Source organism: Asparagus officinalis, chromosome 2, assembly GCF_001876935.1.
Source record: "Asparagus officinalis chromosome 2, Aspof.V1, whole genome shotgun sequence".
Classification (NCBI taxonomy): Eukaryota; Viridiplantae; Streptophyta; class Magnoliopsida; order Asparagales; family Asparagaceae; genus Asparagus; species Asparagus officinalis.
The window spans coordinates 37,962,230-37,985,550 of NC_033795.1; the positions used below are offsets into that span (position 1 = coordinate 37,962,230).

General features: G+C 35.2%; 1 protein-coding gene and 1 long non-coding RNA gene across 2 annotated transcripts; one reads left to right on the forward strand and one right to left on the reverse strand.

Moving 5' to 3' along the window:
- Window positions 17,598-21,541, forward strand: LOC109830673. Its single transcript, XM_020398017.1, has 2 exons — window positions 17,598-18,019; window positions 18,109-21,541. Exon 2 carries the CDS (start codon window positions 18,358-18,360, stop codon window positions 18,982-18,984), a length of 627 nt encoding a protein of 208 aa, XP_020253606.1. The 5' UTR covers window positions 17,598-18,019; window positions 18,109-18,357; the 3' UTR covers window positions 18,985-21,541.
- LOC109830674 lies at window positions 21,959-23,321 on the reverse strand. Its single transcript, XR_002244380.1, has 3 exons — window positions 23,265-23,321; window positions 22,463-22,712; window positions 21,959-22,343 (listed from the first exon to the last, which is right to left on the reverse strand). It is a non-coding gene; the product is annotated as an uncharacterized LOC109830674 (long non-coding RNA).

Sequence of the window (23,321 nt, forward strand, 5' to 3'; positions counted from 1 at the left end):
TATTGTGACCAACATGGTATATCACACACTTTCTCTTTTCCTCGTGCTGCTCCACAAAATGGAGTTGTATAAAGGAAAAATAGGACCTTACAAGAATATGCTAGAACCATGTTGTGTGATAGTAATTTACCTAAATATTTTTGGGCAGAAGCCGTATCAACAGCTTGTTATGTATTAAATAGAGTTTTATTACGACCTATTTTAAAGAAAACCTCATATGAATTATTTTATAACAAAATTCCTAAAGTATCTTACTTTAAAGTTTTTGGTTGTAAATGTTTTATCTTAAACACAAAGGATAACTTAGATAAATTCGATTCAAAATCCGATGAAGGAATTTTTGTTGGATATTCTAATCACAGTAAAGCATATAGAATTTACAACAAAAGAAGACAAGTTATTGAAGAATCTTTACATGTTTCTTTTGATGAAAATTTTTCAAAAACACCTATTACACTAAATAATGATGATGATGTAATTAATACTATACAAGATACTCCTATGATAGATGTTACAAAAGATGATAATCTACAAAATGATTTACCTAAAGATTTTGTAGAAGTTAAAAATCATCCACATGATTTAGTTATAGGAAATATATCTGACAAAGTAACTACTAGATCACATTTTAATTTGATTGCTCATAATGCTTTTATTTCAACTATTGAACCTAAAAATATAAAAGAAGCACTTCTTGATGATTCATGGATAATAGCTATGCAAGATGAACTTAATCAATTTACTAGAAATAATGTTTGGGATCTTATACCTAGACCTCAAAATAAATCCATTATTGGAACAAAATGGATTTTTAGAAACAAATTAGATGAATTTAGTCAAGTTGTTAGAAACAAAGCTAGATTAGTTGCACAAGGATATAATCAAGAAGAATGAATTGATTATGATGAAACTTATGCACCAGTTGCACGATTAGAATCAATTAGGATTTTACTTGCATTTGCATGTTTTATGAATTTTAAATTATTTCAAATGGATGTTAAAAGTGCTTTTTTAAATGGTTTTATAAATGAAGAAGTTTTTGTAGAACAACCTCCAGGTTTTGAACATGAAAGTTTTCCAAATCATGTTTTTAAACTTAAGAAAGCATTATATGGTCTTAAACAAGCACCTCGTGCATGGTATGATAGATTAAAGAAATTTCTTTTAACTTCAGGTTTTGATATTGGAAAAGTTGATTCAACATTGTTTATTAAGAAAATAAATAAAGATATTTTACTAATTCAAATATATGTAGATGATATTATTTTTGGTTCTACTAACAATAATCTTTGTCAAGAATTTGCTAAGAATATGCAGGATGAATTTGAAATGAGTCACATGGGTGAACTAAATTTCTTTCTTGGACTTCAAATTAAACAATTGAAAGAAGGAATTTTCATCAATCAAAGCAAGTACGCAAAAGATTTACTTAAAAGATTCGGATTGGAAAATTCAACAAGCAAACCAACACCTATGAGCACTACAACATCTCTTGACAAAGATGAAAATGGTAAGAATGTTGATCAAAAGCTCTATCGAGGTATGATTGGATCACTTCTTTACATTACTGCTAGTAGACCTGATATTATGTTTAGTGTATGTTTATGTGCAAGATTTCAATCAAATCCTAAAGTTTCACATCTTAAAGCAGTAAAAAGAATATTTAGATATATTAAAGATACTACAAATTATGGTTTATTTTATCCAAAACATAGTTCTTTTGATTTAATATCATATAGTGATGCTGATTTTGCCGGATGTAAATCTGATAGAAAAAGTACAAGTGGAACATGTCATTTCTTAGGACATTCACTTGTATCTTGGTTTAGTAAGAAACAAAATTCAGTATCATTATCAACAACTGAAGCTGAATATATTGCTGCAAGTCTTGCATGTGCACAAATATTATGGATGAAACAAACTTTAACTGATTATGGCATAAATTGTCCCATATCATCTATTATGTGTGATAATTCTAGTGCAATTAATTTATCTAAAAATCCTATTCAACACTCACGTACAAAACACATTGATATTAGACATCATTTTTTACGTGATCATGTTCTTAAAGGTGACATATCATTAGAGTTTATACCTACAGATAAACAAATTGCAGATATATTAACAAAACCACTAAAAGAAGAAGTTTATGTTAAATTAAGAAGGGAATTAGGTATATGTTCAATTGAAGATTTAAATTAATTTTTAAAACAAAAATACATAAATTTAAACCTTAAGTAGTCGATTAATCTAACTTATAGTCGACTACATGCACAATTCTTACAAACTATTTTTCTGAAAAATCAGATTATAGTCGACTACTTACCTTTATAGTCGACTACTCAATGTAAAATCTTAAAAATACTCTCTGTTGATTACAGTGTAGTCGACTAATTCACATATTGGTCGACTACTCAGAGTTAAAAACTAAAACTTAACCTTCTATCTTTTACAGTATAGTCGACTATTTTGACTATTAGTCGACTACTAATTCTGAACCTTTAGTTTATTAAGAAAAGTGGATTTTTTATGTTTTAAACCCAATATCCAATAACCCTACCCGTTTTACTTTAGTAAAAATCATCTAAACCATTCATTTTTAACTGCACCAATCCTAACCATTCATCTAAAATTTAATCTTGACCCTACATTCTATTTACCATCTAATCTAAACCTTACATTATTAAAAGATAAATTAAAAAGCAAAAATAACCCACTAACTCTACCCAAAACCGAAAACCCATCTTCCCCATCTTCTTCTCTTCAGTTTCACCGATTCCAGGTTAGGGCTTTTCTTGTTTCTAAAATTTCCTCATCAATTTCTTTATTTGTCTTTCAATCTTGTCAAGCTATCAGGCTCATTAGTCGACTAATCCAGGCTATAGTCGGCTATTCTAGGGTTTCTACTGTTTGGGGTATACTTCTAAACTTGATCTTTCATTCTCTTGTTATTTATCTAGTTCATCATGTTTAGATCTAAGAAAGCTAAGCAAACTCACAGTTCTCTCAATGATGAAATCATTGTTTATTTAAGAAGTCCTGAATTATTGGAAGAATTTAACAGACTTTCAACTTTAGAAATTCTTACAGGACGATTTGTGAAGTTCGATGATTTCATCCCATGGAACTTTAGTTCTTATTTTGAAAATGTGGGCTTGCTTGAGTTATTTTCTGCTGAAAATAAGAAACCATCATACCCATTTCTTGTGCAACTGTTCTATACCAATATAGAACGTGTGGGTACAATTGGTGGTTCTGAAAAAATTAAAACCCTTGTTAAAGGAATGGAGATTGAATTAACTACTAAAACAATTGGTAAAATATTCAACATTCCTTATCAAGGAGTTTCTCTTAGCTCTGTTAGGATGAATGATTCAGACTTGCTATCCAATCACATATTTCTTCCAGGACATGGAAAACCTTTGAACAATTCAAACAAACTTCGTCCATTTCCTAGGTTCATTGCTCGTATCCTAGCCTATAACTTATTTCCAAAAACTGGAAGTTTTCATTTCATTTCCCTAGAATTAGCAAAAGCTATATATGCTATTATGGGAAATATTCAAGTTAATTGGGCTGAGGTTTATTTTGATAATTTTCTGACCATTCCTAGAGGATTTCTTCCTTATGGTGCATTCCTGACTAAGATCTTTGATAAATTCCATGTTGATCTCAAATCTGAAAAATCTGTTGTCCGTTCAATTGAATTTTTTGATTCAAATGCCCTAACTAGGATGAAATTGACAAATTTTGAAATCCAAGATCACAATCCTCAAAATGAACCTGTTCAAAATGAACCTGAACTTCAACAAGAAGATATTCCACAAACCTCAACTCAAGCTGGAGCCTCTTCAAGTCAACCTCCACCATTTCCTACTGAACCTTCATGTTTTTCAGACGTGCAATACAATACTTTGAGTGCACGTATCCTAGAACTGGAAACAGGTCAACGAGCTATATATGCACAAAACAGATATATCATCAGCAATCAAGAAGACCTAATCAAAAAGTTTGAAGACTTGGACTCAAAGCTTAATTCATATTTTCAAGGCCAACAACCTCCTCCAGCACCTTAGAATTTGTTTCTGTTTTTTGGTCAAAACAATTATGTTCTTATGTTTAAAACTATGTGGTTGTTATTATGTTTAAAACTATGTGGTTATGTTGCTTTTATGTCAAGTTTGCTACAATATGACTGTGTGTTAAGCTTGATATTATGAAAAGTTTGCTATTATGTGTTAAGTTTGCTACTATTTTGGTTAGTTAATATAACTGCTATATATTTTAAACAGATAATGGTGATGAACATTATGGAACTTGTGGTCTTTATGGCAAGTCTTTGCCTACCAATATGGATGGGTGAAGTTATGGACTATGTTCATAACCTGGATGATTTGTTTGAAGTATTAGCTCATGTTGAAGAAATTATGTTATGTTTAGGTTCTTCTTTTTGTTGATAACAAAGGGGGAGAAATAGTTAAGTTTTATATTTTTTATTATGAATGTTAAAAACTTTGCATATATGCAGGGGGAGTAAGTATTACATGTTTTAAGCTTTAATTTGATGCGAAAATTATTTGTTATCATCAAAAAGGGGGAGAATGTTGAATATCATTTCTCCATGATAATGTTTTGATGATAACAATTTATATTTTGTGTGCACTAACTTTCATATGCAGATTTCAATATCAGAATATGTACAAGTGCAAGTGGATATCAAGGCATTTTGAAGTGAAGAAAATGAAGAACAAAAGATAATGTATTTGAATTTTTCTTTGCTTAGAATATTTGTACAAGCCTTGATCACACACACGCACACACACACAATTTTAGAACACACTAACACAGGCTTAGTGTGTTGGTTAACTATAGAAATCCCCTATGTTAACCATTAGAATAGTAGTTAAATCTTAATTATAAAAACTTATTATTTCTGAATATTTGATCTTAATAGTCGACTAATTAGGATAGTAGTCGACTACTCATGTATATAACTCAAATACAAGTTTCTGTCTTTTTACAGTATAGTCGACTAATTATCATTATAGTCGACTACTGAGAACATTTTCCGAAAACACAGTCTGTCTGAACTCAGTGTAGTCGACTAATGACTACAGTAGTCGACTACAAGAGACAGTTTTTTAGTTTTCAGAATTTGAATATCTGACAGTTTTTGGTCGTTTTTAAACGTTTTTAAACTTTAAAAACTTGTCTTTTCAAGGGCTATATATAGGTTATTTGTTCAGAAAAATTGTATATGCATACATACCCATAAGCTTTGATCTTTGTGCAATTTTTCAAGTGAAAAACATTCTGATTCTCTGAAAAAGAAGAGTTTCTGAAATTGCCTATATACTTTCATCAAAAACAAATCATTTAGAATCATTCCTAAGCCACTACTACACTACACTACAAATCAAGGCTTATAGGAATCAAAATTGTAGTTTCAAAAGTTCTCTCGGTTTGTGAGAGGTGTTAATCTCTTGGTTTAGAGATTGGTGTGCAAATTGGCAAGGTGTTTGTCAATTGGTGTTGCAATTTGCAGGGACTTGCAAATTGGTCAGGTTTGCGTTTGATTTTGTAAGTTTATTCAAAATCATAGTGGAAACTCTCAAGCGGGATTTGCTTGGGGACTGGATGTATACCGGATTGGTGGAACCAGTATAAAATCCCTATGTTTGTGTTTGCAAATTTCTGAGATTGCCATTTTTCTTTGCAATTTATTATCTACTTTGCAATAATTTTAAAAGAACACTATTCACCCCCCTAGTGTTCTAGTATATCTATTTCAGATCCTACAATCATAAACATGCTCATGTGTACAAATGTGATTATTGTGGTCGTTTTGGTCATTTGGTCATGTTTTGTTTCGATTTGAAAAGAAATTCTCGTTTGCAAAATAATTACAAAGAAAAATCTATTTTTGCAAAAGAACCACGTGCATTTCATTTCGGTCATCGTAAACCATTCAAACCTCTACATTGCACAAATTGCAATCGTATGGGTCACATTTACAATTTTTGCTTTGATCGTATCGGTGCACAAAATACGCCCAAGCGGGTTCATAACCCTAGGGCCTTGGATTTAAATGATAGGGGTCATGTCCCAAAGTTTAGTGGTACCAAAATGATTTGGGTACCAAAATGATTCTTATGTCACTTATTGTTGTTTTATTCGTTTTTGTTTTTGGTTTGAAAAATTGGTTTTTGTATGTAAATTTTCCCTCTTATTTAGCTAAAATAAATTATTTGTATGATTTTATAGCTAAAAACTTTTATATATATCTTATAAAACATTTGGTATCTTATAAAACAAATTCTTAAAGGACTAAATTGAAAACTTTCTCAAAATCCAGATTTTACAATGACTATGCATTTTTCTTTCTCGCGGTCGACCGCCACGGTCGACCGTCGATGTTTCTGTAAGTTGTTACAGTCGACCGCAAGAAATTTTTTTAGCTTCTTTTTTAATTCTTATCGGGTTTCGGTTTTTTTTTTATAACTATTTTGAACCCGATTTCGTCATCACCGTTGATCTGTTTCCTGAGCTAATCCTAGCCCTTCCTTCATCTCCTCTAAGATCCGACTCCTCAGTTTTCCCCTCATTCGAAAATTTTTCCCTAATCTATCGATTTCTCCCACGGTCGCCTGCTTCGTCGACCGCGGCTCTCATTCTCCGTCAATCTCAGTTGGGGTCTGCAGGGTAATAATCTCTCCTCTCATCTTTTGATTTCATTTCGTGCTCTAGTGATTCTATTCTCAGTCTAGGTTTTTGATTTAGAGTTAATTCATTTTTACTTATTTTGCTCTATTTTCATTTCCAGGGTTTTATATTTCTGTCCATTCCTAGTTGATCATTCTGTCACCATGCCCCCTAAGAAGAGATCTAGACCTGACATTGGCCACTCATCATCTTCTGCTGCCTCCCATTATGAGGATTTTTTACTTTTCAAACCCCTAGTTAAGAAATATAGGGAGCTTTGTAAGTTAAAAATCCTACCTACTAGATATATCAAATTTGATCAATTAGCCATGTATGACACTCATTCGATTCTTCATAATGTTGGGTTGGCTAGGCTATTAGATGTGAAACGTAAAGTTCCTTATTATCCTTTTCTGGTTTATCTGTTTTATGCCAACTTATCTGTGTCATCCTCTGCTGATGGTCTTTAGACCATTAGTACATCTGTTAAACATGTTGCAATTTCTTTTTCTGCCAACGAACTTACGGGGATTCTTAAAATCCCAACAGGTGATGTTGACCTTATGTCTATTGAACATGATGATCCAGCTGTGAACAACCTCTTGTTTAAACCCGGTTGCACTTATCCGATGAACAATAATTCTCTTAATCTCAATGCCAAACTTATTGCTAGAATTATTGCTCAAAATCTGATTCCTAAAACTGGTAGTTTTGATCATGTTGCTTCTGACAAGATCAATGTTGTATATGCCATTTTTGCCAAAATAAAAGTAGATTGGGCAAACGTTTTTCTCAAAAACATGGCATCTAAGCATTTCAAATTTCTACCCTTTGGCTCTTTCATCACCCTTATACTATGGAATGGTTCATGAAGTTGCCTGCTGGGTCTATTCAAAAATGGGTAATCTATGCTTATCTTGAGTGATTTGATATGTTATGCTTATGAATTCTAGAATTATTATCTAGTTATTGTTCTTGTCATGAATATTAATTTTGCTTAGATGATAATTTGATAGGTTATACTTTTCTTAAATGGTTTGATAGTCTATGCTTAATAAATCTAAAGTAAAATATGATAAAAAGGGAATAGTTCATATTTTGTAATTAATATTAGCTAGCGGAATTCAATTTTAGATTTCTTATATCGTTAATTGAATCCTCCATCTTTTCTTTCTTAATTTTTCCTTAGTTCTTGATTTTTTCTTATTTGTTTCTTGATTTTTATTTCCTTTATTTTTATTTCCTTATTATTTCATTTATTCTTTTATTACATCCACTCTTCATTTCTATCATCTAAAATCTCAGTCATTGACTTTTGCACATATTCACAACACTCCTTATATCTCTCCACAATCACAACTTTCATCACTCCTAATTGTCATGCACACAACATAAAAACCGATTCTAATAATTTCTTACAAACACTTTCCTCGTGGGATCGATAACTCTTTATACTATAACTTGATTAGTTGTGCACTTGCAACTTTTGGTACATATTTATGCCCCATCAAGTTTTTGGTTGCCGGGGAGTTTTTCCTAGGTTTGAGTCTGTCTGGAAAGGGGGCAACGGCGCCAAAAACTTGATGGGGCATAAATATATACCAAAAGTTGCAAGTGCACAACTAATCAAATTATAGTATAAAGAGTTATCGATCCCACGAGAAAGATGTTTGTAATAAATTATTAGAATCGGTTTTTATGTTGTGTGCGTGACAATTAGGAGTGATGAAAATTGTGATTGTGGAGAGATATGAGGAGTGTTGTGAATATGTGCAAAAGTCAATGAATGAGATTTTAGATGATAGAAATGAAAAGTGGGTGTGATAAAAGAATAAATAAAATCATATGGAAATAAAAATAAAGAAAATAAAAATCAAGAAACAAATAAGAGAAAATCAAGAACTAAGGAAAAACTAAGAAAGAAAAGATGGAGGATTTAATTAAATATATGAGAAATCTAGAATTGAATTCCACTAGCTAATTTTAATTACAAAATATGAACTATTCTCTTTTTATCATATTTTACTTTAGATTTATTAAGCATAGACTATCAAACTATTTAAGAAAAGTATAACCTATCAAATTATCATGTAAGCATAATTAATATTCATGACAAGAATAATAACTAGATAATAATTCTCGAATTCATAAGCATAAGAGAAAATCAAGAACTCAAGATAAGTATAGATTATCAAATTCTTCTTCTATCAATTAGTTCTCTAGTTGATTATCCTATACATGATTATTTTAAACATAAGAGAATAATTCATACAATATAAAGGAAATAAAGTTAATTTCATGCAATTCTAAGATTCCTATAAGAATTAGTTCCACATCTTAAGAAATAAAAACAATGAATGAAATGAAAAGAATAAGAACTAATTACAAAGCAAAGAAATAAGAACAAGGAACTTTACACTATGAACAAGAAATAAATTTAACTAAATTACAAAATAAATAAAAATACAAGAAAATAAATCTATTCTACAAATTAAAATAAAAAATAAAATAAAGACAAGAAAATAAACCTACTCTACAAGACATGAATGTAAATCTAAACTAATAAGCAATAAGAAAGAAATTACTAAAAAGAAATAGAATGTAAATCTAAACTAATAAGCAATAAGAAAGAAATTACTAAAAAGAAATAAAAAATAAAAGAGAAAATTAAAATAAAAGCAAACCTTAAGCAATAAGAAAGAAATTACTAAAAAGAAATAAAAAATAAAAGAGAAAATTAAAATAAAAGCAAACCTCCAAATTGATCTTCATCTCCATCATCATCATCAAATAAAGAGAAGAGAATTTAAAGTGGTGAAAAAAATTCTTTTATTGATTGCAACAAAAAGTTATAATTTTTGGAAGGTTTTCTCAATTAAGAGTAACACTCCTCTCCAAATGGAGTTACAAAATTTTTCACACCCTTAACCCCTCACTCTCTACCCCCTATTTATAGTAAACATTAATGAATGTGAGACCTTGGATCGAAATCTTATCCAAAACAATCAAATTTCAGTCATAGATTCATAACTATTTCTTCAGCATCGATAAGGTCATTGATGGGTGCATCGATGCCCAGGTGCCTCCTTTTGCTATCCGCAGTTTTCTTCTTTGTTTGGCTTTGGTCTTTTGGCTTTTGGGCTTGATACTTGTTTTCTTCATTAATATTTCTGGGTTTTTTATGAGAAAAGAGATCTTGGGCTTTATTTTTGATTAACCTGCAATTAAAGATAAAAATAATTATTAGTGGAATATTTATTCATATAAAATAGATAATGAGGATATAAAATTATAATAAAATGTGATTATCAGCTTGTTAAGTATATTTATTTTGTATTAGAAACTTTGTGTGTTGTTTTTGTTATGAAGTATGTTGCTTTAGTTATAATTTTTTGCTCTGAACACATGGCTAACCTTGTCGGAATACAAGAACTTCTCTCTTGTTTCTCTCTTTCATATTTACAAAGTAGCAACGAAATAAGAATTAATTTTGATAATCCTATTTGGTAAAATTATTATTACTGCTATTACATTAGTTAGATATATCTTGATTTTGCACAGGATCTTCCTAGTTTGCTATACATGGAACTTTCCTTGATATTTCCCTAGATCTTCCCATGCACATGAATTGGAGGAGTTTTATTTAAAAACACCCAATCTTCAAAGCAAGGGAGTATTGGTCAAAATATTCAATTTTTAAAAATATTCCCTAATAATAATTTTTTTATCCAAATTAATTTGGTTGTCATTATCAAAATGGGAGAGATTGTGCATCCTATATTAATGTGTACTAATATCATGTTTAAGTGTTGTATATTTTAGTCAAGTTCATGGATGACAAAAGAATGCTCACAAAGCCTTATCATGCAAAACCAACAAATGGAGCAAATCAACAATCCAAGCAAATTAGCATAGAAGCTAGCAAGCAAACAAGCAAAAATGACATCTAAGTTCAAGACCAAGAGGACTTGCAAGGTGCTTTAGAATCTCGACTGGATAGAAGCAATGAAGTCTCTATGTGTCATGATGCTGAGGTATAATTTGTGAAGTATTCTACTTTTAAAGAAATATGAAATTTATGGTACATTCCCTAGATCTTCCCATAAGTCCTCCATTGATCTTCCCCCAGAACTTTCCATGAATAGAGATCCATCTAGCCATTTACTTATCAATGGAAATCCCATCTCCCAAGCAACTTGCACTTATAAATTATTTTAATAAAAGTTTGCAATCCCACATGTCTTCTCTTGTCTTGCCATGATATTAAAATGATTTGATAGTTTCTTTTACAACTGTTTATCCCTTTGAAATCACTTATCTCAAGCAAAATAAGAGGTAATAAATTTTTCCTATCCCATCACTTTTTTATCAAAGACAGAAACAATGAATGTTCTTTAGCATTTTTTCTCTTTCTACATTCTTTACCAGCTCAAACAAATTATTCCTAGCAGCTCCTAAAAAATCTCATGCTCAAAGAGTCTTGAAGATTATATTCCCATGACATCACCCATTTGACCTAAGCTGTTCTTATCCATATCTCTTTCTCACTCTTTCTATATTATATTCAAAGCATATACGACAGTTTTTATCTCAGTAACTTAACTCTTCACTTTATTTGATTACTTTATTGATGTGATTATTTTATCAAATGAACTTTAGCAGCCCATTTCTCTTTCATCTAGAGTTATTAATGTATAAGCCTTTACCCTATGTGCAGTTGTCTTTTGAGACAAATATTGTATTCATCTTTGAGTGCTATCTCTGAAGAATTCATGATCATTTGCTTTGGGCCCGTTTGGAACGGGTATTTTGAAGGGGAAAGGAGGGGGAAAACTGCCAATTTGTCAGCTTTTTGACAGCTTTCCCCCAAAACCGTCTCGCGGTTTTGGGGGAAAACTACCAAAAAGCTGACAAATTGGCAGCTTTCCCCCTCCTTTCCCCTTCAAAATACCCGATCCAAACAGCCCCACAAATTGGCAGCTTTCCCCCTCCTTTCCCCTTCAAAATACCCGATCCAAACAGCCCCTTTGTAGCTTGCGGCCATAGCAACAAGCTTTTTCAGAGCCTGCTCCTTTGTCAGTCAACCTGTGTTATCCTGCCTTCTCACATTTCAAAGCTGAGCAAAAATCAAAACCCCCTCCAACAATATTGTCTCCAATTATAACTAATCAAACTCTTTGCTCATTCAATTCATTCCAACCACCTACAATTTTAAGAGTTATTGCAACATTCTCTTTCCAATACGAAAAACATTCTCTTCCCGACCAAATTTCTTAAATGTCATTTAATCATCCTACTCTAAGCTTAGCAAACTATTAGAGCATCAAGTTGTAAAATCGATTGTGCTAGCTATTGTTTGAGTGATACTTATTCTTTTATCTTTATTAGTCTTTCTATCTTTAGTAGTCTTCCTATCTTTCACAAAAAAATCAACAAAAAAAAGAAAAAGAAATGAAAGAAAATGCAAGGGTTCTTACATAGAGGCCGATTTGAGAGCAAAGGAGCAAGTGATACTTCCAAAGTTTTGGGTTTGTGTCCGAGACGTCTGAACATATTAGGGTTCCTAAAATTTACCCGAAGTTTATAGCCATACTCTATTGTTGCCCTCCTCGTTGATGCTTGTGAGGACAGATGATACCATGTGCTTTTTCTTTGGTTGTTATTATTCTCTTATAATTTTATTGTAAATTTTTCATGTTTGATCTTGTCGACTGTCATTCCCGTCATAAAAGATGGTATTTATAGCACCTGATTCTCTTTATGGGCAATGATTTAGTTGATAATTAAATAAGATGCTAATCAGATTCTCAGGTATAAAGTTCACAGATGAGAGAGGCTATAGATGACAGAGGCGACTCTGATTTTTGGCGAAGTATAGGAAACAATGTTCACTCAATAGCAGCCTCCACAAGACCTCGTAGCAAGAGTTAACAAAACTAGAGAACATGATTTACGAGTGTTGGAATTGAGGAGGGAACGAGAGGGAAGAAGCCCTAGATTTTTCGTCTTCAATTCACCGCGAGAAAAGTTTTCGGCTGGGAAAATGGGTACGGGGAGGTGATAAAAGGGGAAGTTATTTCACCCCGTTTGGAAAGTGTAATAACGGGAAGGGAAGGGAAGGGAATGTATATAACTTGATATAAATACCCTCACATTTGTTTCTAAAATTTTAGCCGTTGGATTTTGATCTTACCTAGGGGTAAATATGTCTCTCTATATTTGTTGTATTCCCCCTCTTTACCTTCACCCCCATTACACCCCAAATTGGGGGGGAACAAATCATGGTATTTTCTCACCTCCTTTCACCTCCCCTCACCCCTATTAACTTGCTATATTTACTTCCCAAACAAGGTTAAAAGTTACCCTCCCTTCCCCTCGCCCTCATTACCCTCAATCCAAACATGGTCTTAGTGAAAACTTTTCTCTAAGGGCCTGTTTGGATTCGTAGGGGGTGAAGGGAAGTTAAGGAAAACTGAGTGAAGGGAAGGGAAGGGAAAGGAAGGGAAGGGAAGGGAATTCCCTTCCCCTTGGTTACACCCCAATTTGGGGGGTAACAATTTTTATACTATTAGGGGGTGAACCAAGGTGAATGGAGGTGAATTAACTTCACCTCCTAAGTGTTCCCAAACAAGGTGAATGGAGGTGAATGGTTCCCCTAACTTCCCTTCACCCTCATTCCCCTCAATCCAAACAAGCCCTAAATATTTTTTGAACCAAACACAGTTTATAGAAATGTACAGAAAATTTTTATTTACAAAAATGTCATTGTCAGGTCTTTTCTATAAACTTTTCTATAAAAATAGGCAACCAAACTCCCCGTTAAAATGAGGCTGTTCATCTTTTTAATTTGCTTCCTACGTCTGTGGCTTTTAACTTGCCGCATGTCTACTAGACTAGTATATTTGTCACTGTGCGCATACTGCCAGGATATGCTGAGTAAAGAAGGAAGAAATAGAAGCCACAAGCATTATCAGGGGTCACAGGACGAATAGGGCAGCAACTTGGAAAGAGATTCTTTTTTTTTTCATGGGTTGCTCAAAAGTGCAAAGGGAAGCAACAGTTGAGATGAAGTGAACCAGGTTAGATAGAATTAAGGTGGTGTCGTGGCTCAATGGAGAAAAAACAAGGCCTACTTCAGCTCTCTCAAAGATAAGTGAACAGGGGGCCTTGCGCGGTGGAAAATTCTTCCCGTAGTTCAAAACCTTGGTGTTAATCGTGAAAATGAAGATAGTTCCCTCTCCAAAATTTCTTCAGTCAATAACTGCTCTGTATGATGTGAACTGGCGAGTGAAAAGATGATAGAGCACTGTGTCAGGAAGTAGTGATAGAAAGCAGGGGAATATTTAGTACATGGTGCTTTACAAGTGTGGTGTGGTGCATCACCAAAGCTGGGGCCATTTTTCCAACTCCGAAAAGGAGCCCCCACTCAATTGTAATCCCTCAAACTAAACGAAGTGAACAACACGGCCCACCTCCTCCCACTCTACCAACCAATTCCAATTGCCATTCCCATTCTGGTCTGCTTCACTGTCCTCTTTATCTCCAAATGAATGTGTATATATTACCCTACTCCACTGACCTTATAGATTCATATGTAGCCATTGAGTGATAAAGCATTTGAGGGATCGTAATGAGATGAAGAAGGAGATCGCAACGATATGTTGTTTGGTTGGGATGGCAGTCGTCCAGCTCATCACCGCATCTGTTTGGAGATTGTCCACTGAGCCTGACAACATCATCGCCTTGTCCCCATTGCCGTCTTTGTGCAATGGGGGATCGAGCAGGAGCGACATAACAGCAAGATGCTTAGCAGAAGAAGATGGTGAAGAGATGATGATGGACTCAGAGGTTCATCGGAGGTTAATCTTGGAGGCCGATGGGAAGACGATCGGGTATGGTCCCCTGAATCGAGACCGGCCCATCTGCAACTCAGGACCGAGGTCATACGCCAACTGCTTGCCTCCCGCGTCCAATCCTCGCACTCGAGGCTGCAACCCCATTTATCACTGCAGGAATTAATGGATGATAGCTTGAAAGGGGGAAGACTGCTACTACATAAAGGCCTCTAATTTGTTCCGTACAGCAACGTATCCCTCCCTCCCGTCACGAAGATCAATCAAAAGTTTCTGCTTTATAATTAATTTTAGTGCTGCTTTCTTATTAGAATCTTGACTTTAAATGTGTAGTTGATGCTTCTATGTCCCCCAGTCCCTAAAATCCTACGCGTTATATGTTGCCCTTGATTTTGCGTACTTCAAATGCCCATTGCTACTTCGGCATTAAGAGTATAATAATTCTCCTATAGCAACCATAACTATTCAGATAGACTTTTGGAAGGACACTGAAAAGTATCAACATCTCGTTCGCCTTCGCACCAGCTGTTAAGAAGCTCGTTGATGATCCCGTTAAAGATGTTTAGATGCTCCAGTACCCTTCTCCTTCGCTTCACGCATTCTTCGTGTGGTTGTCTTGTTTCCTCGATTACAATTTCTTGGAAAGGCTTTTTCTTTTGTCGTGTAATCTTGTCACAAGCCTACCGCGGGTGTTGTCTCATCCACCACCCTATACAAAAATCTCATCTACAGCCGCTAACTTCGATCACAGTTCGTCTCCGATCCAAATCCAGCGACGAACAACTCCTATGCGCCTTTTACCGCTTCCTCCTGATCTCGTCCTGAGGTCTTTTCTCCATTACCGCTTGCTCGAGCTCGAGCATCATCGGTTTTCTTCCATCTTGGATATTGGAGGTGCGGTTGATTTAGGGGTTGTTGATTATTCGGTTCTCTGATTAAAGAATCGGTGCCCTACACATACCCATTTTCCCAGCCGAAAACTTCAATCGTGGTCAATTGAGGGCAAAAAAACCTAGGGGTTTTTCCCCTCTCGTTCGCGCCTCCAAATCTAGCGACAAACAACTCTTTCGTGTCTTATTAGTCTTCCTCCTCATCTCGTACTCAGATATTTTCGCCATTACCGATTGCTCGAGCTTGAGCTTCATCGGTTTTCTTCAATCTTGGTGATGTATGCGCAGATGATTTGGGGTTTTTTGATTATTTGGTTCTCTGGTTAAAGAATCGGTTTTTGACGATCTATTACTCTTCGAATTTCTCAAGTATTCGGTTCTGCGCCGATTTGAGGTAAAAACCATAAACCCAATTTAATTTCTGCAAATTTGTGGGTTAAAATTTGGCCGATTTTTTTTTTCAATTTCTTCAATTTGTTCAATAGTGCTCAGGCTAGTACATTTATTCAATTTTCTTTAATGAACTGTTTATGGTGCTCAATTTTTTTAATTTCTGCAAATTATTTCGAATTAAATAGAATGCTAAAATCTCACATCTCCATGCATCATTTTTATGATAGGCAAGACAATCTTTTATGATAAATCTATTTTTATCCTGAGCCCTAATGAGTATTCATAGGTGTTGTCGAGCTGTTGGGGCTTTTTTTTTTTGTTACTACGCTGATTGCGAGCTTGTTTAGCTCTATATTGTTGGGTTTTTTGTAGATATTCGTTCTCGTTGTCGAGCTGCTGGGGCTATTTTTTTTATTACTACGCTGATTACGAGCTTGTTTAGCTCTATATTGTTGGGATTTTCGTAGATATTCGTGCTCATTGTCTAGCTACTAGGGTTATTTTTTTTGTTACTACGTTGATTACGAGCTTGTTTAGCTCTATATTGTTGGGTTTTTGGTAGATATTCGTGCTCGTTGTCGAGCTGCTGGGGCTATTTTTTTGTTACTATGCTGATTTCGAGCTTGTTTAGATCTATATTGTTGGGTTTTTGGATACATGATTTCTACATGTAAATATCAAATTACGACATGAAATTGCCAAAGCGATACATGATTTATTTAGATCGTTGATTTCGATCTAACCAAAGTAAATAAACTTCTAGTCCACGATGTTGGTCAATTCCCGCTTTACCCATGTTGGGCACAGACTCATTGTTACCAAAATCGTGCGTGTGAGTTAAAAGATCATTCATATTCCAATTTGTGTAGGGGATATCGTTACAATAGGGACACTTCCACCATTCGTTTTGGTCTCTAACTTTCAAAGCATTGACTCTTAGCTTTATTTCTGCTTCTTCCATTATATCCCACATCTCATCATGCTCTCGATTTTCATCTGTATATAAAAACAATTCTTCATATGTTGGTTTTTGCGGCATTTTCTAAGCACGGTGATTACAAAAAAGAAAAACTAGACTCTGGTCATTGTGAAAATATTAATAGAATTTGTAGTTTTTTTAACCAAAATACATACATTTGGATTTGATGAACTTGACGAGTCACCAAGGTCTCTAACACTCTTACACATGTTTTTCAATTGTGGAAATTTTGTTCATGGATAGTTGAGGATAGAAGGATTTTATAAGATTTGAGAAAGTGAAACTAGTCGTTGAACTAGACGTTATAAAGTGATAAATATGGTAGTTAACACTTTTCTATAAATTTGGCATATGTAATCAAACAAAAGAAAAGGAAAATTTTGTTATTTCTATAAAGTAATGGGCCTATTTTCTTGTTTTGAACCAAACAAGCAAAGTACAAAAAATGGCAAAATGGCCAAATTGGTATATTTTGTAGAGGCTTGGTGACATGTTGGTATATTTTCTTTTAGTTTTGTCATATTGGTATATTTTGTCGACTCCAGCGTCATATAGGTTTTAAGTTTGGCCGGAGTTAATTTTCCGGCCATTATTCTCACGCGACAGCTCACGTGACTCCTACGTGGCCTTGACGTGGACTCCAGCGTGGCGATATTTAGCGAGAATAAGCGAGCGGTTTCTCTAGAAAATCGCAGAACATAAGTAATTCCATCTCGTTCTTTAATTCTCCTTTTTTTCCCCAAATTGCAGAAGATCCCCAAATTGCAGACGGTCAAAACTAATTATTGAATTGATCAAAATTAGAATTTGAAACTTATGTAATTAACTTCTTCTGGTTAACCCACGAAAATGGGATAGATTTATCATAAATCTAATTCAGTTAGCATAGGGTTAATTAAGATGAGACCGCAAAAAGAATCGATTGCTGAGCCGTATGAGGTAGGAAACTCTCAAGTACGGTTCTAAGGGAAGGAATTGACCCACCTATTCCAACCGGGGAGAACAGGCCATTCTGCAGGGTGATTCTGAAATTGCGGAGGCTTGGTCCGATCAAGCTGCTGAGTATTAGGGTCCCCAGAGTGTGACGTGACGATCCCCAAGTTGCAGACGATCCCCAGAGCGTGATGTGACGACCCCCAAGTTGCAGACGATGCAAGTTCAAGGCTTCCATCTACTTCATCGTCTTTGGCGCGGAGTAAAAGGTGAGTAGAAATTTCATATTTTTGAAACTAATTAGGGTATATTTGATGGGTTTATAGTGTAAATTAGGGTTTTTATTGTGATATTGCAGATAGGTCTCCAAATCTTGGTTAAAATCAGACATGGAGGAAGTTTCCCGACAGGCTGGGTTGAAGATTATGTTGGTGGTGGATTTGATGTTAGGTTTATAGACAAAGAGGATCTGAGCATAGAAAGATTGATACATGAAATTAGTGCAATTGGGTATAACAATGTCAACGGCTTGTTGTACTGTGTTCCTGGTGCAAGGGTTGCAAATGGTGGATTGAGGTCTCTAAATGATGAAGGTTCCTTAATTGAAATGCTAGAACATGCAGAAAGGGTGAAGGCAATTGAAATTTATGTTGATCATGCCATTGATGAACCTACAGAAGTTATTATAGAAGATTATGATGTGTTGTTGTTGGAAGATGTGAGTCAACCAATTTCTGAATCACAAACTCAACCAGTTGAAGCACAAGAAGATATGCAAATGCCACAAGCGACCACTCCTAAAAAGAAGGGGACAATAGCAGGACCCAGGAGATCAACACCCAGGAAAGCCACTGTTAGTGCCAATGAGAAACGAACACCCAAGAAAGCAACACCCAAGAGGAAGGTAACATATCCTTCAACCTCCAGGAAGAAACTAACACCCAGGAGGGCAACCAAGCTGTCAACCTCCAGTGAAACCCTGCCACAACAAGTATCAACTGCCTCAACCTCTTTAGATGAACTGTCAACCAAGCAGTCAAGTCCATCTAGTGATAGTGACGACTCTCTGGAGGATGAGAATTACAGAATTGATCCAAGGGAGGCATTTGTAGATGATGACTTTGATGAAGATGAACTATTTGGTGAGTTTAGCAATAATGGCAAGGGGGAAAAAAAGAAGAATGTGCAAGAGAAAGAGGATGACGGTGCCTACAGTGAACGTGGAGGGCAATGAGAGTTGGCCTGAACCAAATAATGAACCTAGGGAGGTAGTGAATGTGGAGGGAAATGAGAGTGTGCCTGAACCAAATAATGAACCTAGGGAGGCAGTGAATGTGGAGGGTAATGAGAGTGTGCCTGAACCAGGCCAGGAAGATAGGGAGGCAGTGAATGAGGTTGACGGTGCCCACAATGATGATTCCTTTCAAGATGCTATATGTAGTGAAGATGATGAACTGAATGAGATTAGGCAATGCAATAAGGAGGTTCTAAGTCAAGAGATGGGCAACATTGCTTTAAACTCTGGTGCAGTACTGGGGGAGGGTGTTGATGCAGGTAACTCCATTCAATTTAACGCTGTTAGACCCCCTTCGAGTGGTTAATGCTAGTGTACAAACATCACCTCATGAAGGAGTGCATTCAAGAGCTGACAACACAGTTGATGAACCTGGGCCATCAACCACTGAACCACAGCAACAGTCATGGCCAGATTTTTGTACAAATTATGATAGTGGATATGAATCAGATCCTAGATCAAGTGGTGATGAAGGTCCCATAATGGCAAGTGATGACGATGAAACTCTTGTCCAAAGTTTACAAAAAAAAAGTAGCAAAGCTCAAGTATCCATTTTTTAATGAAGAAGTTGAGATGAAAAATGTTAAATTGATAGTAGGATTAAAGTTCACGTCAAGGGAAATATTAAAGGAAGTAATATTGAATTACTCCATACAAGAACACTATGACATTGTTTATGAAAAAAATGATAAAAGGCAGTTGAATGTGAATTGTGCACTCTATCATTGGCAGCTAAATGTTACACCATGTCGTGATGGTGCTAGTGCTTGGAAAATCAATAGTATGCACCTTTATCATACTTATAGCAGGACATTCAAGAATAGGCTAATCACTGAAGGTTGGCTTGCAGAAAAATTTATTGACAACTTTTTGAGGGATCCTAAGTTCAAGCCCAAAGACATGAAAGCAGAAATGCAAAAACAATATGAGATCATAGTGGATTTAATGAAATGTAGGAGGACAAAGAGTAGGGCTTTGAATGCAGTAGATGGTTTGTTTAAGAAGCAATATGGCGTGTTAAAGCCATACATGAGAGAGCTCTTAAGGAGTAATGATGGAAGTACATGCATTCTGAAGGTCACAAATCAAAGTGACTCGTCAGAATCAGGGGTCTTTCAAAGATTCTACGTGTGCTTTGCAGGTAAAGTTCAAGTGTTTGTTAGAAAATTTTGAAGTTTTATCAAAGCTTGTACGTGCATGTTTTTTAGGCCATACTGAATTCATTCCTGTGTTCTTAGCCATGAAAAGTGGGTTCGCCAACAATTGTAGACCTATATTTGGACTTGATGGATGCTTTCTTAAACATGCATGTGGTGGGCAATTGTTAAGTGCCATGGGGAGAGACGACAATAATTAGATGTGGCCAATTGTGTGGGCTGTTGTGGAGGCTGAAACCAGGAGCTCTTGGGTATGGTTTATGAGAATCTTATCTAGTGATCTCAACATGGGAGAGGAAGAGGGATGGACAGTAATTTCAGACCAACAAAAGGTAAGGATCAATTTCATGTCATATTCAATTTAATCTCTATCTAGGCTACATGTTTACATATCTGGGCATGTTTTTTTGTTTAACTATGGTTTAGTTCCAGCTATACATGAAGTTTGGCCCCAAGTGGAGCATAGGCAATGTGCAAGACACATTTATTCCAATTGGAGGAAAGCACATACTGGAAGAACTCTTCAAAAACAATTTTGGTATTGTGTGAAGGCAACCTCCATGGGGGATTTCCCAGGAGAGGCTGCCAAACTCAAGGATTACTCTCAAAGGGCATACGACGACTTCATGGCAAGAGATCCTCACACCTTTTGTAAGTCTCATTTTAAATGTCATAGCCAATGTAACAGTGTTGACAATAATATGTCTGAAACCTTCAACTCCTTCATCCTTCTTGTAAGATACAAGCCAATAATTTCTATGCTAGAAGACATTAGACTTGCCATGATGGATAGGATGCAGTTAAAAAGGAAGTTGATTACGCAATTTGTGGGGGAGGGTGTTAATGCTAGTGTACCATCTAAAAGTGAGGAAAAAGGGGAGACCAAAGGGAAGCCTGAACAAAATTAGATGTGGTGACATGCCTCCAAGCAATGCTCCAACGCCAACATCCATTATCCTTGGAAGAATAAGCAAAACTCCAACAACCAGCGTTGAGGCAGGAAGAGGTAGAGGAGGGGGAGGGAGAGGAAGAGGAAGAGATAGAGGGAGGGGTGGTCAATTACGGATGCCAGAAGGGTTTGGTTTATGGCAAGGACCACAAGGGGAAATAGCATTTAGAGCTCCTGGTGACAGTCAAGAAAATGTGATACATTTGACACCTAATGCTCCATCCTCACATAGTGCACCCTCTCAGGAATGAGAGTGTAATTAACTGCAGTAGATAACTAGTGTTTTGTATTTGGGACAAAGTTGTTAATGTCTGGTTAATGTATTTTGGGACAAAGTTGTTATTTGGTATTTTGTGTTGAGACGTGTTGATCAGTTCTATGTGGACATGTTCTATTTAGTATTTTGTGTTATGTTATGTGATAAAGTTCTGTAACTTACATGTACTTGGTATTTTGTGTTTTGTTATGTGCTACAGTAGTTTCCAAGCAATGTTCTACCTAATACATTTGGTATATTCTGGATGTTCAATACATTGGCATGTTTAAAGTTTATATGTCTACTTCATGTCAATCCCTTTATTGACATCATTAAACCAGGTCATGTGCAATATGGGTCAAACAAGTACAATTGAATTCATGTCATAAGAACCAGGTCATGTACATTTGATTATACAAGTCATTGCACTAGTTCATGTGCATTCATGCCTGTATATAACAACCAAGGAAGTTTATTTATTCATGCACAATCAACAACACACATTAGGAGTTCAATATACCAATCTGTCAAAATACAATGTTTTATTCACATCACAACCACTTTTACATTACAACCATCTTCACATTACAACATACAGAATTAAACAGAGTGTAAACATTCCTAATAACAAAATAAACTTAATAATCATTTTTTCTTCTGCAATCTTTTCGTGCAATTCTAATCTTTCTTTCATCATTTTTTGCACTTCTTCCAAACAATAATCAGCCTCATGTTGAGACAATTCGACATCCTCTTTAAGCTTGTAAATGTGCTCATTGCATCCTCTTAGCTGATTTTCACACCTTTAAAGTAACTCCTCCTTCAACAGCAACATATTCCTCAAATCTTTGATCTCCTCTCTTAGAAGCGGAAACAATTGACATCCAACACTACACATTGGTTCGTTAATCCATTCCCAAATGCCACAACCACCAGCCTATCATTACTCAAAAATCAAAGGAGACCATGATCAAGTGAGATACGCAAAAAATTACTACTTCCAAGTAAAAACTGCAGTTAATTACTGCAACAAATGAGGAAGTAAATTTAACTTACATGCTGATTGCGGCATTTGTAGAACCTCTGTCCTGGATTATCATCAGTCATAGAAGTAAAATATTCGCACTCCAAACCACAATTACAAACCTTCACCCCAGATTGTTTTGCTAATCGTTCCACTATCGTATAGCTTTTATTCCATTGAACCCTTGTCTACTTCTTTCCATGCTCGTGTTTGACACTGATCTTGAGCGACAACTTGAAGATGATGAATCCATCACTAATTTAACTCCCATTGAACCTAACCCTAGGAGAAGAAGAAGATGGAGTAAGAAAAAGAAGACGGAGTAAGAAGGAGGAAGGGGAAGATGGAAGCCCTAATCGGAGATATTAACCCCCCTTTTGCCAAAATTTATGAATCCCAACTATCGTCACGCTGGAGTCCACGTCAAGGCCACGTAGGAGTCACGTGGGCTGTCACGTGAGAATAATGATCGGAAAATTAACTCCGGCCAAACTTAAGGCCTATATGGCGCCGAAGTCGACAAAATATACCAATATGACAAAACTAAAAGAAAATATACCAACATGTCACTAAGCCTCTACAAAATATACCAATTTGGCCATTTTGCCAACAAAAAATAAGAAAATTGGTATTTTTTTACTTTTCAAAATTTTTCCTATAATTTAAAAAAAAAACAAGGAAATCTATATTTTGTGTGTTTTCCTTTTCCTATAATTTATAGAAATTGAACCAAACACCCCCTCAGTATAAATCACCCAATCAAATAAGTTAAGAAACATATGGGAATAATTATATCAGTACCTAGAAAAACCCTTTTAAGAGGATGAAACCTACTCTGGCTTTAATCTAGTTTCTTCCGCTGTACAGAGTGAAAGAACAGAAGCATGAAGA